Source organism: Rhinolophus sinicus, chromosome 16, assembly GCF_057876585.1.
Source record: "Rhinolophus sinicus isolate RSI-liver-muscle chromosome 16, RSI-T2T, whole genome shotgun sequence".
Lineage (NCBI taxonomy): Eukaryota > Metazoa > Chordata > Mammalia > Chiroptera > Rhinolophidae > Rhinolophus > Rhinolophus sinicus.
Window position 1 is genome coordinate 30744835 of NC_142516.1, and position 17798 is coordinate 30762632.

Here is a 17798-nt window from a genome sequence, read left to right on the forward strand (position 1 = left end):
TTTGTAAGTAAAGGTGAACGTACCTAGGGAAGAGAGAAAAGGTAGTAAAGACTCCAAATGTAATTTTCCATCTTTTTACTATCCTCCATCCTCAGGAGAAATATTTGTTAACAGGTAAGAAAATGAAGATCACAACAAGTATTTAAGTTTTTAAAACAGAGGTAAAACTTGAAGCTCATACAGTAAATACATTAAGTCCTAAATATACTAACTAGTCTTTGCCCCCAGCCACTAAGGGGCAGGCAAAAAAGCACAGGGACATTTTTTTTTGGTCAAATGAAGAAAGGAAGTTACTGCTTACAGTAGAACTTCTGATTCAATTAGTTAATTATTGAGCAAAATGTACTACCTAAAAAATGAACAGAAATCACCATGATAGGTGATTAGGACATTAAAGACATGCAGAAGGTGACAAAAACACAGCTGCTTCTAGGCCAAAACATTTATAATGAATCCTCTCTAAATTGTGTGAATGCTGCATACTTTTCATTGTTTGATTATCTAAAACACTTCAATCTACATTAGAATTATCATCATAAAGCACTAATATCATTTAAATATATTAACACAGGAAAAAAAAGTGCTCAAAATACGCCATATTGATTTCCCATTTAAAATAAATTATTTTTTTCATTAAAGTATTGGAAATCAAATAAGTTGGGAATCTCTGAAGGGGATGACACTTCAACATTTATTTGAAAGAATAAAATATGAAGGTTCGCCCATGTGCTTCAATAAAGATAAATAAATATCTAAGTATAAATAATTTTATGCTACTCCCATTCAAAAATAAGTTTGTATACAAATTGTTCAAATGTCTGAGAAAACACTGTGAGAGGAAAACTAACATAAGCATTTATAATTCACAACATCCCCTTTCTTTCCCTTCCTTTTACAGAAGCTTTGGAAAATTGCTTTTTGATGATTTGGCAAATTGTATTTATTTTTAAATGAATCTCATTTATTGAGATTGATAATTCCAGGTTTCATTTGCTTTGAAATTGCATTTTCCAATTGCTTCCAATGATAAGTTCTGGCAAAATGTGGTCCAACATGCCAGTGGAAATAAAGATTATAAGAAAAAATCAGTTGACCTACCCTGTAAATGTAGTAATTATCTTTTATAATAAATTCAAAACATGGTAAGATTGAAGTAAAAACTTACTAGCAAAATGTTGACACTAAATTCTTTACGAACACAATATTTAAATAAATATTAAAATATTCACATAAAAATTCTATTTGAAATATCTTGAAAAATTTTAGTCGCTGTCCAAATGTATTTGCTATCTTTGTTATCTATCATAGATAGAATACTAGAAAGTAAGTTATTAATGCTTATTTAGAGATTCTTTTTATTCAGACACCAAGTAACTTTAAACATGAGGCGGCCTGATTTATTTTGTAGTATTACAATGGAAAGATGACCCAGAGATACTACAAAAATGTGCCTTCCGAATCATCAGAGCACAATTACATTGACCTTAGTAGTGTTTTAGTACTAAGGGTATTTTTAATGAAAACTAAGTCTCTGAAAATTTGAAAGAGATGTAGTATTTCAAGGGCAATACTTAACCGATCAAAACATTAAAATAGTGATACCAAATATACACGGGGAGAAGTCCGCCACAATTTAAACAAGAGTACTCCTAGTTCTTGAGGAAGTTGGCAAAGTGAATTGAAATACCAAAATAAATGAATTTATAAAAGTATTAGTTTAGGATAATCTGCATGCCAGGCCTCAAAAAACTGGTACCAAGAAAAAGTTGATTTAAATAATTCTAAAACAGAGTGAGGCCTCGTTCTGACCCTGTTTTGGAGTTATTTAACATTATAAAATACAGTATATAACTAGTTTTGTTTTCTTAGACACACACACACACACACACACACACACACACACACACACACACCCTCTATCACTTGATATCTACTATGTGTGGGGTTCTTATGGGTTTTGCAATTCTGTTTATGTAGCCAAGGAGTTCAGATAGATATTTAGGATTCTAATATATATCTAATTGAGAGAGAGAGAGAGGGAGTATTTTTATCCCTCATGAAACGAAAAAATTCTGGCTTGAGGATGACTTTTTGAAACTCCTTATTCCTCATTTTAACTTATTTTAAAAAATCAATTTTATTATTAGTTAGAAAATTGTTACCCACCCTATCTTACATCACAATTCCAGGATAAAGAAAAAATACTTTTGTATAGCAATAGCCTCACAATCAAATTCCACTTTTTTATTCCTTTCTTCAGGACTATAAAACACATTTCTAAACTGATGTTTCCAGGTAAGGAGAGGAAACTGAGTGGAAAAATGAAATGGTATTTTTAATTATGGTCTATAAGATACACTCTGACATTTAACTAGTTCAGGTAAGACTACTATTAATTAATAGGAACCTCTGGTGACAAGCTTTCCTGGGCTAGAAAGGAAGGCAAGGAAACTATTCCTCCTCATTTCCCTGACAGCGAGTGTTTTACTTTTTGAAGTGTGAATTCCAGGCATTCCAAACATTAAATATAAAGAAACATTTAAAATTAATTCTTCCTAAAAGGTTACACTTGCATTCTGCTTAAATTTTTGGTTAAAATAAAAGGTCGCAGGTTGTAACACATTTTAACAATGCACACAAAGAAATCCAAAAGCGCAAAATTAAACATAAAAGATGTATTGTCCTTTTGGTTCTTAACATATATAGCCCCAAAATAGCAAACTCCTAGTTACTTTTTTAAGTAGATTAAAATCAAGATTAACAAAATGTCCAAAGCACGTCAAATTATAGCCTCTACTAGTTAAAAATTCTGTTGGTTGTAAAACTCTGTTGGTGGCCATTTTGGCCTAGGTTTTTTAACATAAATGAGACTAGAAATGACAGGGGGTAGGGGAAGTGACACTCCTTGAATAGTTAAAGAGGGAAAATTTTATCTAGACTGAGTTATTTGAAAGATGAAATAGAATATTCAAAATCAAGCTTTTCCAAAATCTGAAAATATAACAGAAATTAAAATACAAGAACAGTGCTATATATTATTGAATATTTAAAAAACTTTCTAAACATTTTTTGAAGGAGGTAAATATATAAACGATTTGGGAAAATTATTTTATTGCTAAATAAAAATCATATTTTTTTGTTTTTCCCATGCAGCTCTCCAAATTGGTAAAGTCATTAAATTATATGACAATGTTCTAACTATTAAACTATATCAAGAAAACTAACATAGCCAAACACACACACACAGATAGATAGATAGATAGATAGATAGATAGATAGATAGATAGATAAAGGTAGTGTTTTAGAGTTTTATTAGCATGCATTACCCTTTAGAATGATGGTCTTAGTTTTTATTAATGTAGTGAAGCCTAGTCAAGTTTGGTTACAATGCTATTACATTTAGATACAAGTTGTTAAGGAGGCTTTATTTGATCTCTCATGAAATTGCTGAAAATAGTGAATGTGTCTCTTCTTCAATATTTTCTTTTAGAATTTTAAGAAATTTTTGATTTGGAACATTTCACAAGTCCACTTGTATCAATGAACTTTACCGCCTTCCTTAGAAGAGTTTGAAAAATAATATTGTGTTCAGCCTATAGGGCCATCCCCCTGCCCCACCAGAAAGTGGTTCCTGGATAGATATTAAATTGCAGTTGCTAAACTTTAGGTTGTGTAAGTGTCCTTCTAGTTTTTCTGATTGGAAAGCAAATAAAAGCAACTGAAAAGTTCTCAAATGTAAACATTTCAAAACTGAATACACTAACGAATTTCTCCCCCAAAAAGCACAGTTCATTTTTGGTGAGAATGGATACTTCTTGGTTAGAAAAGGAAATTAATCAAAGATTAAATGTAGAAATTTCCAGAGTTTTAAGAAGACTGGTTTAAATGAATATACAGCAGCAATTCTAACCTAGGCTTCATGACTTGGTCACTGCTGTGATTTACGCCACATTCACATGTGAGGGCTATCACGAGTCAATAGATGGCAGTCCATCGCCTACAAAAGAGCTGAAGATGACTAAACTAACCACGCATCACGCTTTTATTCAAGATTAAACATTGCCTAATTGCACACATTTGGATATTGCCTATATACTTATTTAAGTATTTTATTTTATAGAAAAACAAGTTTTGCATTTATACCTGCATAGTAAGTTATGGAATTCCTAATTCCTAATTAATTTAAACTTGAAAATAATGAATTTGTGTTACTTACTACAATATTATTTTGAAACATTAATCAGGATTCCAGATTGAGACAAACAGATTTTTCAAAATCATTGTTATACCTATAGATTAAATATAATTCCCCAAAACGGAATTCATTTTGTTTCATTTATATTTTTCCTAACTATGCTTTTTATAATTTGTTTTTTAAAGCTACAATATTAAATAAACCTTCAAATATTTTTGTTTTACTACATACCAATTTCGATTCTTGTATGACAGTTACATAAAAGAATATAGGTGCTAATAATGAGAAGAATGACTTTAAAATAGTACTTCCCACACTTCAAGTTTTCAAGACTGGAATTACCTAATTTAGGGGCAAAGGGAAAAGAAATGCAATGTCAAATCCATTAGGATATTAATTAATAAAAATACTGATAAAAAAACTGCTATACAATCTTAAAAGTGATCTTAAAAGTATAAATTTATGATTAGATTTCAATCAAGTTTAGGCTATAAGGATTTCACCATAATATGGTAGGATAAAAAAATTGATACATAAGCACAAATATAATGTATCCATATAAGTTACATCTATGACGTATATGTGTAACATATATGGGTGTGTGTATATGTACATTTATGTATTTTTTGTTTGTTTTTTTGTTTACAAGCCCAATTTGGGATTGAGGGATAGTTGAGGAATTGTAGCTTTCTACTGAGACTCTTTAATTGAAATTAAACAGTGATAAAAGAAAGTGGAAACAAATAACCTGATATTATTCCTTGTTTCTTGGGCTTGTGATAGACATACTAATAGTATGAGTCTACTTATTGATTTACTTCTGATTTCCATAAGAGCAGAGCAGTAAGAAGATATGTTCTGTAAAAACTTTGCCCTTTCTTTTTTCACTACCTGTCTTCCTATTGAGGAAACTTTTTAATACGTTAAACTTCAAGAAACAGCTTTTAATTACATTGTATAACTATAATTACAAGAGAAATTTTTATTGTTGTCTCTTGCTCAGCACAACATATTTAATATATTAAAAGAAGTGATGTAGAGCTGTGGTGAATTACTGAAATTACTTAAGATGAATGTTAGAAATAAACTGACTTCATAATATTGAATACTAGTCCATTTATTCTATAGCAAACTATGTTTTCTGCTTCTCCTTAGCCTAAAATCACAATAAAAGGAAACCAGAGAATTGAATAACTTGACTGGTATCAGGCAGATATTTATATACTTTGAATAAGTCAAAAGGGGTTTAAGGATATGAGTTGAATTGTTCTATATGAAAGATACACTAAACTTTGTCTAACTTTATTAAAAAAATGTATGTAAATACTTCAGTAAAGACAGAAATACGATAATGGAAGATACTGTAGACCGTATGCTTGTGGACTGTAGATAATACAATGTTTTAAAGACACTGGATTACTGTTATTTTTTTATGGCTACTGGCATAGTCTTTTTCTCCCTTTAGTTTAATGAACGTAGTCTGGGAAGACTGAGAGATACCATGATGTAGTCCTTAAATGATGTGAGTAACAGAAAAACAAGCAAATCTTTTAAGAACAGGAAGATAAAGGATAGAGAAATGGGCAGGGGAGAAGAAAAAAAGTATATTATTGCTCTCTTGGTGCAAAAACTCTTCCGATGTTTATTATCTTCCAGTAGAAGATGCTTGTCTGTATTTTATGGTCAGCAGTTCAGAGAAGGGTAAATAGGCTAGGTCTTGGGGAAAATAAAAAAGGTGTTTCTACTCACTGTTAGGTGATACTGCCTCCAGATTTCTGGGCAAGCCTGGAAAATAAAAATATTGATCAGCTGGGAGCATGAAACAAGGTACTTTACAGCCTGTTGGTTTTGGCATAACCCAGCATCCACCGGTGTCGGTCACAGGAAAATAAGAAGCTTAACAGAAAGGGTCTGCATTTCAGCTTCAAAAACCTGGCTAGACAGTTTAATTGAATTTTACACTGGTTTAACACACTCCCTGCCATTGTCAGAAAGCCAGTAACAAAGTTTTCTCTCTCTTTTTCTTTTCGGGTTAGAAGTTTGAGGCACTAAGACGTGATTAAGAGCCATAACTCAGTTAAACTGATAAATGAACAGCAGTGGTCAAAATCAATAAGACTCACCAAGTACGCCTTTTAAAAGAACATTTTGAACCTTGGTAGTATGATAAAAAACAATTTAATAGCAACTGCTTTTAAGAGGACTTCACTGTGGTTATGTATTTCTGATGTCTGCTGCCATCCTTACCTAATCACTTGCTGCTAACTTTCACTCCTCTATGAAACAGAGTAAAAAGGGAATTAAAACAACCCCCCCAACAATCTCAAGTCCATGCTTTTTCCCTTAAAAGTCCAGTCTTCTGCAACTACACATTTATACAGATATAACTTAAGAAAAAATAATAAAACCTCAATAATTTTATGGATTTACTGAAACCAGAATAAGTGACAACAAAACAAAACAAACAAAAACAGCAGCAACAACTAAAACCAGTTAGGAGATATATTCTTATGGAGACACATATAATCTGCTTTCTTTCTACCAGAGTTATGACTCTGTTAAGGAGACACTTTTCCTAACCAAGCTTTTTATGAATTGTTGATTGGTTTACAAACTTCTCAGAAAAAGAAATGTTGATGACAAAGTATTTTTTGAATAATAACTATATTATGGCAATGGTTTTAACAAATTAAACCAAGTAAATGGCAATTCTTAAAGTAAATGTGAATTTATAGCTTTTGTTTAAACATGTGTATATCCGTACACATGTGGATGCCCAAAATTAGATTTAAGTCTTTTTTTTAAACCTTTATAATCTTTGACACATTGAAACAATTTTTTATTTGATTAGTCAATCATGTCTCATTTATTTTTCAGAGTAGTGATAAAACTAACAAAGATAATTCATACCATCTAAAAATACTATGGATATGGTAATAATTCAGAAAATAACTTTTAATGGCAAAATTTCTGATTATACCATCATAAGTGATTAGACAAAAAAAGAGTAGATACGTTCCAACTATGCTGAATATTTTATCCATTATGCTTTTTAAGCTTAACTATCCCTATATAATTTTCTAAAGAAAGGTGTGGAAATTAGACTATTTAGTGGTCAGCGCTCCAATTTAAATGTCATATTCATGCAGACTAAAGTGTCTGACTAAAAACAGTCACTTCTATACAGTGATTTATGGATGAATAACACGGATCAAAAGGAAACTATTTTTAAAGTAGAAAGTAGCTTCAGAAGGCAAAGATCACGTTAGGTACCAAACAACAGCCACAAACTTGTAGGTTACAGAAGTTCTTAAATATATATATGTACATATATATGTAAATATATATGTATATATACACATAAATATAAATATATACATATATATCTATAATATTATGTATAACTATTTTTGTAAACATATTTACACACAAATATCTAATGTACAATATACCTTTAAATATTCATTTCCTACCTTCTATCATAAGCTTTGTGCTGTGTATATATAATTTAAGTTGGATTACTGTAGAGATAAGCAAGCAGTTATTTATACATTAGCTATGGATAGTTCTTGATTACCACAGTGCCCTCAGAATAATACGGTTGAAAAATCGCAATCACTGAGTTGTCATACACTGGCAGAATGCCACTCTGCCACGTGACCTTTTCTTGTGTTGCAGCAATTTAGTAATAAAAGAAAGAATTACTTGGTTTTTGAACAATCACCTGATTGCTCTGTACATGAAGATGATGGCTCATATAAAAATTTAGTAGTGAGAGACGTGAAACTTCTTTTCTCTTATTAGACAATAGTATTACAATTTTAAAAAACCCTACTTGACTATCTCATAAGTACTTTTACTGAACATTCCCATGTATAGTTTCATTTTGCTATTTTCTATATATTTCTATGTAAGGTTAAAAAGAAGTAAGAAATATTGTTCACTTCAAAATAAGTGCCAATATAAAGTGCACACCTTGATTTCTAAATAGATGACATGACTGTATCACTAATAAATTTTTAAAATATTAATTGTTTTTGCTTGTTGTGGTTTCTTTTTTACCATTCCTTAGGCATTGTACACATTTTTCTTTTTATCAAACAGAGTATCATAGTATCCATATTTATAATCTATTACATGGAAAATTTAGACAAAGTAACTTCTACAGCGAGAGGATTACTATCACAACTGGCACTTAAAAACTTATTTTAAAAATATTTAAAATGAATAACTAGTCTGCTGTGGAACTCATCTAAGATGGAAATGTAACAAACTATTAAAATACAACTGTATTTATCGGTTGTCCTGGTGATCACCTTATTGGCACTTAGATGGATGGCAACCCAAAGGGTGTCCTCAAGTCTCACAACCGAAAACACACAAAGTGTATGTGTACATCTGTTTTAGCAACGCGTTACATTGTTTGCCAACTTTTGCCCAACTACTTTTCCCCTCTATTGTATTTTGTATAATAAACCATACATGAATAACTGGGTGTTATTATTCATAAAATTCCAAGATGAATCTACACAGTTTGCCACACCAGATGAATTGAGAGTTTATATTGTGCATTTCGACCCATATTGAATTTTATCAGGTGCTAATTATTGTTTTACCAGAACAACGGCTTAGTGCATCTGTTGTTTAATTCCCACTTCCCTATTCTCAAATGTGAACATCAAAGAAAATAAAACACTCAATCTTAAACAGCCCCTGACAGCAGACCAAGACTCAAGTGCTCAATAGACAAGGCCCTTGCCACCAGTTCTCATATTTCCACAACAATGAACAAACACAAAAACAGCACTAAGCGGCCTTTCCTCCTCCGCAGCTCCCCTTGGCCAGTTGTCTGCCTTGTACTAGAGAGAGCCCTTGAACGCAGCCCTGCTGGGAACACAGCACAGGAGAAAGGATTAGCCTTACTAACATGCTAGCATTTGCAAAAGGGAAGAAAAAAAAAAACCCCCAGTACTGTATTTGGTATATGAATAACCAAAATGTATGAGCTGACAAGAGACCGGGACAGGCCTGTGGCTCCCCGGGAGAAAATGTAGCTGTGATGAGTGACAGGGCTTTCAGGAAATATGTTCACAATCACAGACAGTGAAGGCCATGACCTAGATCGTTTAAGAGCTTGTCTTGTCAAATTATCAAAAGCTTCTTCCTCTCTGAATAAAGAGTGACATAAGTGAGTGTCAGAAAGCTGCAGGCTGACAAGCCAAGCATACAATAACAGAATGCACGTCACATACATGCTGAACACCGCCACTGCTAGCGGCAAATCTTAATGAGAGCGCGGCCAGCCCAGGAGACTTGGGTCCCTGCTGGCACCGCTACTCATCTCACAAAAATCCTTCAGCTCCAAGTCAGTTAGGCTCTGACACGACAACTACAATTACGAAACACAACTTTTTAACAGAATCCTCTGGTGCTTTGTCAAAGCCTCTGTTGTTAGGAGCTGGCCCCCTCAAGTCACTGCGGCAAAACAAAAGATTTAATAAAACAAGCAACAGTCATTGATGGTGAATAACATAAATAAGAGAGACTAGAGAGAAGAAGTTAGTTTAAATTTTGTCAAATGAAAAGATACAGGAAGAAAAGCATTCCAGCTTCTGAACTCAACCACCATCTCAACTTTTCCATATGCACATTAATGTCATTTTAGGTGCCTTTATTAAAAAAAAAAAAAATGCCCCTACTCTGGAGACTCATCAGAAAGCTCTTCATAAATTACAGCTATCAAGCCATTTGACTGTCCCGTTACTTCCGTAGTCATTGTGTATATACACTATTCCTCAGAAACACAACATATTTATGTAGCCTATTATACATATACTCTGAATATATGTGAATTAAAATTTCTCCTCTAAGGAATATTTTGAAGAGAACGTCTTGGGTATTAGCCTTCCATTGAAATTCCACAGACTGCTCTAAGGTCTGAAATATTAGAAACATACAATTAAAATTCAAGATATATGACTGTTTTAACAGTGCTTATTATATTTCTATTAAATGAAAATTTGTCATTCATGATAAAGAGGAGCTATAAACACACAACAAATATATGTGGCAGTGTGTACAGAATCCACCTAAATTTTTTTTTCCCCTCCAATCAGTATGGAAAGCCATGCGTTGGTCTCTATCTCTAAGCTGCCTCCAAAATGAACCAGACTTCATAAAATCATCTTTCCATCCAAGGTCAAATTTTAATCAATCCTTATACTATTAATCCTCTATAATCAGGGAAACTGACAAGCCTAATTTTTTGCTCAAAGGTATTTCCCTTTGATATTCTCCTCCTAACTTAAGCATAGTTACGAGGACATAAAGTTGGTCAGTAGTAGATTACTTTTCAATTTTATTTGAAAATATAACAGTTCAGATTTTATAAAAATTATATCAAAAGAATCAACCAAAAAGTAAAACAAGTCATATACGTATTGCACTGGGTTACCTTAAGCAACCATATTTTCATTTAAAAAAAAAATTTCACATCAGAGAATCACAAATATTTCTAGAGACATCTTGATTGTGATTCCAGACATCTTGAGTGTAATTCTAGACTACTAACTAACATAAGTTAATTTTACAAATAGGTGCTAACACTTGTAGTATACCTGCTAGTTGTTAGTTAAAGGTATTATAAAGTAAAACAACATGAGAGCCAATAAAATGAAGTATGATAATGTAGCAGTTAAAATCAGTAACTCAAGCCAAATGGTTGGATTCAAATCCTGGCTCTACTATTGACTACGTATGTTGGGCAGGTTACACATCTCTACATGTTCTCTCATGGATAAAATGGGGTAACATAAAAACGGCTAATGTGCCAGTTAAAAGAGTTGATAAGTATGAACTCCTTAGAACAATGCCTGACACAAAGCAAGTACACAGTTGTATTAATTATTGCGGTGATGATGTCAATTTGGTACCCTCCATACTTCTGATGTAAAAATTGATCACTGAGCAATTGGAAGCAACAAGGTAGCTGAAATAAGTGAAATCTATTGCAGAATGGTCAAAAAAATATGGATGTGGCCAAACTTAAGAAAAAGCAAAAACTCTCAGTTTAAGCAATATGTTGATAAGAGAGTGAGAAAAAAGAAAATCCAAAAGAAAAGGACAAATCAAAAATATAGACTTTTGTTAGGACATAGCTACTTGTGGCCAATTTCTTTGTAGAAAATAATTCAGAAATATCAATGAACCTCTACTACATGTACCTATTTTATATTCAACTGAGATCTACTCAATACTGTTTTTAGTTGTTCAAAAACATACTGTATAGAAAAGAATATTTGATGAGATAAATCTGATCTCATATTTTATAGTTAAATTTTGGAATAGAAAAACTTAAAACTTGATCACTGATGAAAAACAAAAGTCATTCTCAAAGTTTATCTACCTTTCTTTAGTTTATTGATTCCTTTCTTCCACAATGTTTAAACAATAATAATGACCTCAACTTCTTCCTTCTTGCCTTTCTTTCTTATAGTAACCGTAACTACAGTAAACATTTTGGAATATTTCATTCCAAATATTTCTTATGAAAATCTACATACATATATATGTATATTTACATAAAAACAGGATTATACTTCATATGCTGTTCAGTAATTTATGCATTGCATTTAATGGATTAGTAACTCCTTCATATTCAATATATATTTCTACATCATTTTTTAAATCGCTGAAGAGTATTCCATTATACGGGTCATATTGTAAATTACGTAAGTCAGCTGCCATGTTAAATATTTGGGTTGCCTGAAAGTTTTATTATTTTACACAGCTCTGAGATGAACATTCTTGCAGCTATATCTTTGCAAAAATCCATAACAGAACTCCAGAAAGGTTATCCAAATGTACTTTCCCAGCACAACTTCCCTAACATTGAATATTATTATTTTTTCCTTCTTTTTTTTTTTCTAAATTTATTGGGGTGAGAATTGTTAGTAAAATTAAATAGATTTCAGGTGCACAATTCTGTATTACATCATCTATAAATCCCATTGTGTGTTCACCACCCAGAGTCAGCTCTTTCCAGAATATTATTATTATTGAGGCATTTTTTCTTCTTCTTTTTAATTTGTAAGGGCTTTTTATATATTACAGATACCCACGTATTTTATATATATAATAATCTTTTCCAAGTTGTGGTTTGTCATTTAATTTTATTAATGGTCACTGGATGAACAATTTTTTTAAACATATTCCCCCTTTTCCTTTATTGTTTCTGACACAGGCGTCTTTATTTTCTAATAAGAGTGTTTAATCCAATACATTTATTTATTGTGATACTCGATATATTTGGTCCTATTTTTGTCCTCATACTTTTTGTTTTTTACAAGTTCTTGCTGTTTCCATTTTTTCCCTATCATTTGTTATATTGTTTAGGTTTCCTTTGCCTCATTTTAAATTAGAAATCTTGAAATTACATGGCTTTTTCTTCTTATAATTAAAACAAATAAATGTTTATTTTGTTGGAATTCTTTATGGTCTGCATTATTATAGTTTTTTAAATTGTATCTGTTCCTTAGATAATTTTATAAAATTTATATTAATTAAAACAAACAGATTAACAGGAAGTATTCAGGCATGTACACTATTGCTGCTCATTTTATTCTCTGACTTTTCCAATAAATTCACAAATGAATAACAGCTTGGCTGTGTCATCTATTTTTCTCAGAATGCTCTGGCCTCTAGAGATTTCTCCACTGCCTTCTGGTATTTAGTATTGCACAGGAGAAGTTTGATGCAAATTTGATGTGTGTGTGTGTGTGTGTGTGTGTGTGTGTGTGTAAAAATGTGTTTTTTGTGTGTCTGGATGTTCATATGACTTTTGTTTGACATTCAGAAATTCCACTAGCATATATTTAGATGTGGGTCTTTTTTCTCCCTCATATCAAGTGTGTGCTCTTTTGATCATTTTGCTTTGGATTGCTTCTCCTCTATCTTCTCCGTTCACACTGTGAATTAGGATTATCTCAAGTTTCCTTGTATTTCCTATACTGAGTTTGTTTCTGGGGTCATCTCTGATTCCTTTTTTAATCTCCCAGTTCTTCATATATGCCTTCTCTTCCTTTGGACTTGCTGGTTGGCCTTCAGTAGGCTTTGAGCTATCTTTCTATCCTTGACATTGTAAAACTCTGAAATTTCAACTGAATGCTTTTATATAGTGTAATAGCTAACAAATGAGGCATTTATCAAGTAGAGTTCAGGAAAGAGAAAATTCAGATTCTTCATTACAGCAAGAATATGAATATGACTCATGAGTTTTCACTTTAAATTCTTTACACAGATAACTGGGACTCTGGCATTACAGAGATCCATGGTGTGGCTTGCAGGGATGTATAAAGTAAAAATGGAAGTTTCTTGATCTCCGTAATTTATAAGAGGTTAGGGCATCTATAGTTACCCAGGGCTTCAGAAACCCTCTTTGAATGAGCAGAAAGTCCAGTTGGTGGGAAGATGAAATGACAAAGATGGGTGGAGGACAGTATTGCCAGAAGGTGTAAGCCTTAAATAAGCCAAAGATATCGACATAAAGAGGGAAGAGTAATGGTATAGAAGCAGCCATGGCAAGTGAGAAAGAAGTTGATCCTAATTAACCTAATTCAGAGGCATGTAGGTCAAGAAAGAGTAAGCAAGTAAGCATTTGAGAGGGCTGCAGGGGAAACAGTATTTTTTGTGGAGGGCCAGGTTTCAAGACAGATTTAAAGCCTGTATGGGATCAGCTGAACAGTTCCAGCAAGCCAGGACCAGAATGAATGATTGCTTCCAAGTGAACCCTCCTGAGGAGTCTCCGGGAGGGTGGAAGGCTCTTCAGGAGAAGGCAGTGGAACCCAAGTTTGAGTGGACTCCAAGGGAACGCTATACCAGTTGGGCAGGCTGGAAAAAGATCAATTAGTGTCCAGAACCTTCAGCAGGTAACTACAAAAGCAAAGCAAAGCAAAGCAAAACAAAACAAAACAAAACAAAACAAAACAAAACAAAACAAAACAAAACAAAACAAAACAAAACAAAACAAAAGAAAGCAAAGCAAAGCAAAGCAAAGCAAAGCAAAGCAAAGCAAAACAAAACAAAACAAAACAAAACCCAACAGTAGATCTTGGCAGATTCAGGGGAAAGGGTGCTGTTTTCTCTGAAGTCAGTTCCAGCCTAACACTATCTTAAAAATTTATATTCACTGGGGTTATTAATCCTCAAGGCCATTTTTAGATAAAGAGTTTAACATACATTAGAGGCCAAAATTAAGATGTTAAGCAGAAAGGGCTATAGATTTAATTCAGAGCTGATTATACAACCTTTTACGAATCATTCTTAACTGTTCTGCACTAAAATACTTCTTATTTTTAAAAGACTGCTCATGACAATGTCTGAGCACCTTCTCTGTTATCATGGGCAAATAAGACCATATTTGTAGGAGTTCTTTGGAAGAAAAAAGAAAAAAAATATGCTATCAAACATAGCTGCCAAACTAGAAATTCTTGCTAAAAAAATTATAATGATAACTTAATGCAGAGACCAGGATAAAACTAAGACAACCTAGGATTTACCATTTTTATGAAAACTAAGTTTAAACTACTTTGAAATGAAATAACAACTTCTATCTCTATGCTCTATATATTTTCTATTCTTGAGAATCATATTCAACATCACTAGTGGCCTAAGAAACACAAATTAAAACAGTAAGTTTGTAATGTATCAAGTATCACAATAAAACATTTTCTCCTTATCTGACTGGCCAAACTTTTAAAAAATCAATTATAGTTAGTATGGAGAGCATTCTTAAACACTGCTGGCAGGCGGATACTCTGATATAATCTTTTAGAAGAGCAATTTGGCAATATTTACCTGGCCATAAATGTACATATCCTTTAATTATACAATTCCATTTAGAATTTGACTTACCGAAATACTCTTACATGTATGCAGATAGAAAGATGTTTACTGCAGCATTCTTTGCTTAAAAAAATGGGTAACAATATAAGTCTAAATGTACTGGTAGAGAAATTGCTGGGTGAACTGGTACATGCATACAATAGAATGAAAGCTAGCCATTAGAAAGGTAGAACTTTATGAGTTGATACAGAGACACATTCACAAATTTTTCAAAGTGGAAAAAAATCAAGTTGTAAGTCCGTGTGTAGGACAGTACCCGTATTTTTATTCGTTTAAAAAGACTCTTTAAAATTACAATCAATAATTGTTATATTATTTACATAAGAAACACATATGTCACACATTCATATTTTTGTTTGTTTCAATCTGAATTTCATCTCAACAATAATTCATATTTATTCAGTAAAAGGCTGTGAGTACACTTCAATTATAAATGAGAAAAATGTTTGTGCTTTTTATCACGTCTTTGGGAAATATAAATTAAAGGGAAAAGAGCCTTCCTTTTTTTTTTTAGATACTTCTACAGCCCTCTTGGTCTTTGAAATTTTGATCAGAACCTCCCATTTATAAGATGATGCAAAATAACAATGTGCTAAAATTTAATGTGCTACAAATAACTGAAATGCCTTCAAATTTACTTTTTTTTTAATCTAAGAAAAGAACTAAGATGAGCAGATTCAAAGCACTGGTGGCTTTTCCTTCCTGCATAAGACTATTGCACCAACAAGAGCCGTCAATAAGCCGCATCAACCCAGGCTACATACGGACCTCGGGACACAACTGCTAAATGTGTGCATGTTTTCATCGAACTATGCACGAATAGGTACATATATTTTACATGTTATCTATTACCTACCTCTTTAATTTCCACTTTTACTCAGCAAGCACATTAAGCCATGGTAGCCCCTTAGGCCCAGATAGGTAATAATGATCTATTATTACCTATCTGGGCCTAAGGGGCTACCGTGGTTTTACAATATTTATTGATGCTGCCTCCTGACGAATCATTCCGTAGGATCCCTGTCCTGAGATATTAGGGCACCGCTTTACATGATCAGTGGCCAAAGGGAGACAACTATCATTGTATACAGTACAGGATAAACATTCTTTTAGGTAGGTTGGCAGATAGTTACAAGTTAGCACGTTGCCCTCAAAGCTTGATAAATTCGTTCTACGCAGGATACTCACGTCAGCATAGTGGCCTTTCATGTCACATCGGTCACAGCGCTTTCTCCAGGAAGATCTTTCAAGACATCTGTGAGTGGAAGACATGGGCAGAGAACAGTCGAAGCAAAAGCGTGCTGGACAGGCATACTGGAGGTGTCCTCTCTCGGAGCAGAGGCAGCAGGGGCGGACTTTCTACGTGACAGACAAACAGAAACTCTCTTTAGCAAAATACTTCAGTCTTAAATGTGAGAAGGTTAATTTTTCTTTTTCTGTATAATTCCATAAAAAGTTATTTCCAATGTGAGACCCCAATGAAGGTCAAATCTAGAGCATAATTATAAAATCAAACAAAATGTCTGAAATCAGAGCTTTAACAAAAGCTATGTGTATCTTGTGGTTGCCAAAAAGGCTTATTAGTCTGCGTGTACTCAGCTGGCATCTCTACCTGATGCCTTGTCTTGTATGGACACTGGCAGAGCAGAATGCATCTGAGAGGGAAAGTAGGATTTCGAGGACCTGGGAAGTGAGTCATAGGAAGAACAGGTACAGAAAGAGACTGCTTTGCCTGGAGAAGCAAAGAAACAGGAAACATATTGAGAGCTGTCCAAATATTTGAAAGACAATCATTTGGAAGAGCGAGTAGATAATAGAAGGAATGTTTGTTAAGGGCTTACTATGTGTCAGAGAACATCTAAGAGCTTGAGTTCTGTGTTGTTCCAAAGGTTGATGTATCTGTTTAATTAAATCAGTAAACATTTATAAATGCCTAGAATTATAATTTTCTAACAATGAAAATTATCCCATGATGAAACAAGCTGTCTCATAAAGCAGAAGGCTTAGAAGTGAAAAGGGTCTCAGGAATCACCTGACTCAATCTTCGTATTTTATAGACAAGAAAACAGAGACACAGAAAATGAAATGATTTGCCTAAAGTTGTCCAACTACTAATGGGAATCTGGAATCGAGTCCAGGTTTTTCTGACTCTAAACTTGTTCTTCTTTCTCTACTATTCTAGGCTATGACTTACATGAAAATTTAACAAGAAATTTAACACATATATTACATAAGATTTGAATTCTAAGGTTACAGGGTTTCAACCCTAAGATTTTGATTTTAACAAGGCAGAAAGAAACATTAAATATTTCACATACTTGTGGAAAGGGGCAGTTTTTTGACAAATGGCCACATTTATCACAATTTCTACAGGTAACATTTTTGTTGGTTGTATAGTATCGGTGAGTCCATCTTCCAGATGATCTATTATTACCTATCTGGGCCTACGGGGGAGAAAAAAATCAAAAATTAAAAAAATTATTTCACTCTGTTCAAGAGAATTAACAGTCATAATCTGTTCAATATAGAACCCAGCAACAGAAACTCTGTGTTCTTAAAAGGAGTCAGAGAAACCTAAAAGGGGTGCCATAAAGACAACTCTACTTTTTGCCTGTCCCTCCTCCCCATTTTTGTTTTCTTACACGTCTCCATATGGTTCCATTTCTTTTGTATCTTTCTCTACTTCTGGTTCAGGTCTAGT

The 17798-nt window shown here is 33.0% G+C and overlaps 1 protein-coding gene across 3 annotated transcripts in view; it reads right to left on the minus strand.

Annotated features, from left to right (window-relative positions):
• The window catches only part of ZCCHC7 (zinc finger CCHC-type containing 7), a 191046-nt gene that overhangs the window by 15567 nt on the left and 157681 nt on the right, over positions 1 to 17798 (minus strand). For all 3 annotated transcript variants that reach the window (XM_019729125.3, XM_019729120.3, XM_019729121.3), the window contains exons 4-6: positions 17416 to 17541; positions 16286 to 16456; positions 5945 to 5980 (exon numbers count right to left, since the gene is read on the minus strand). In XM_019729125.3, coding sequence (XP_019584684.3) covers positions 5945 to 5980; positions 16286 to 16456; positions 17416 to 17541 — 333 coding nt within the window. The remainder of the gene's footprint in view (positions 1 to 5944; positions 5981 to 16285; positions 16457 to 17415; positions 17542 to 17798) is intronic.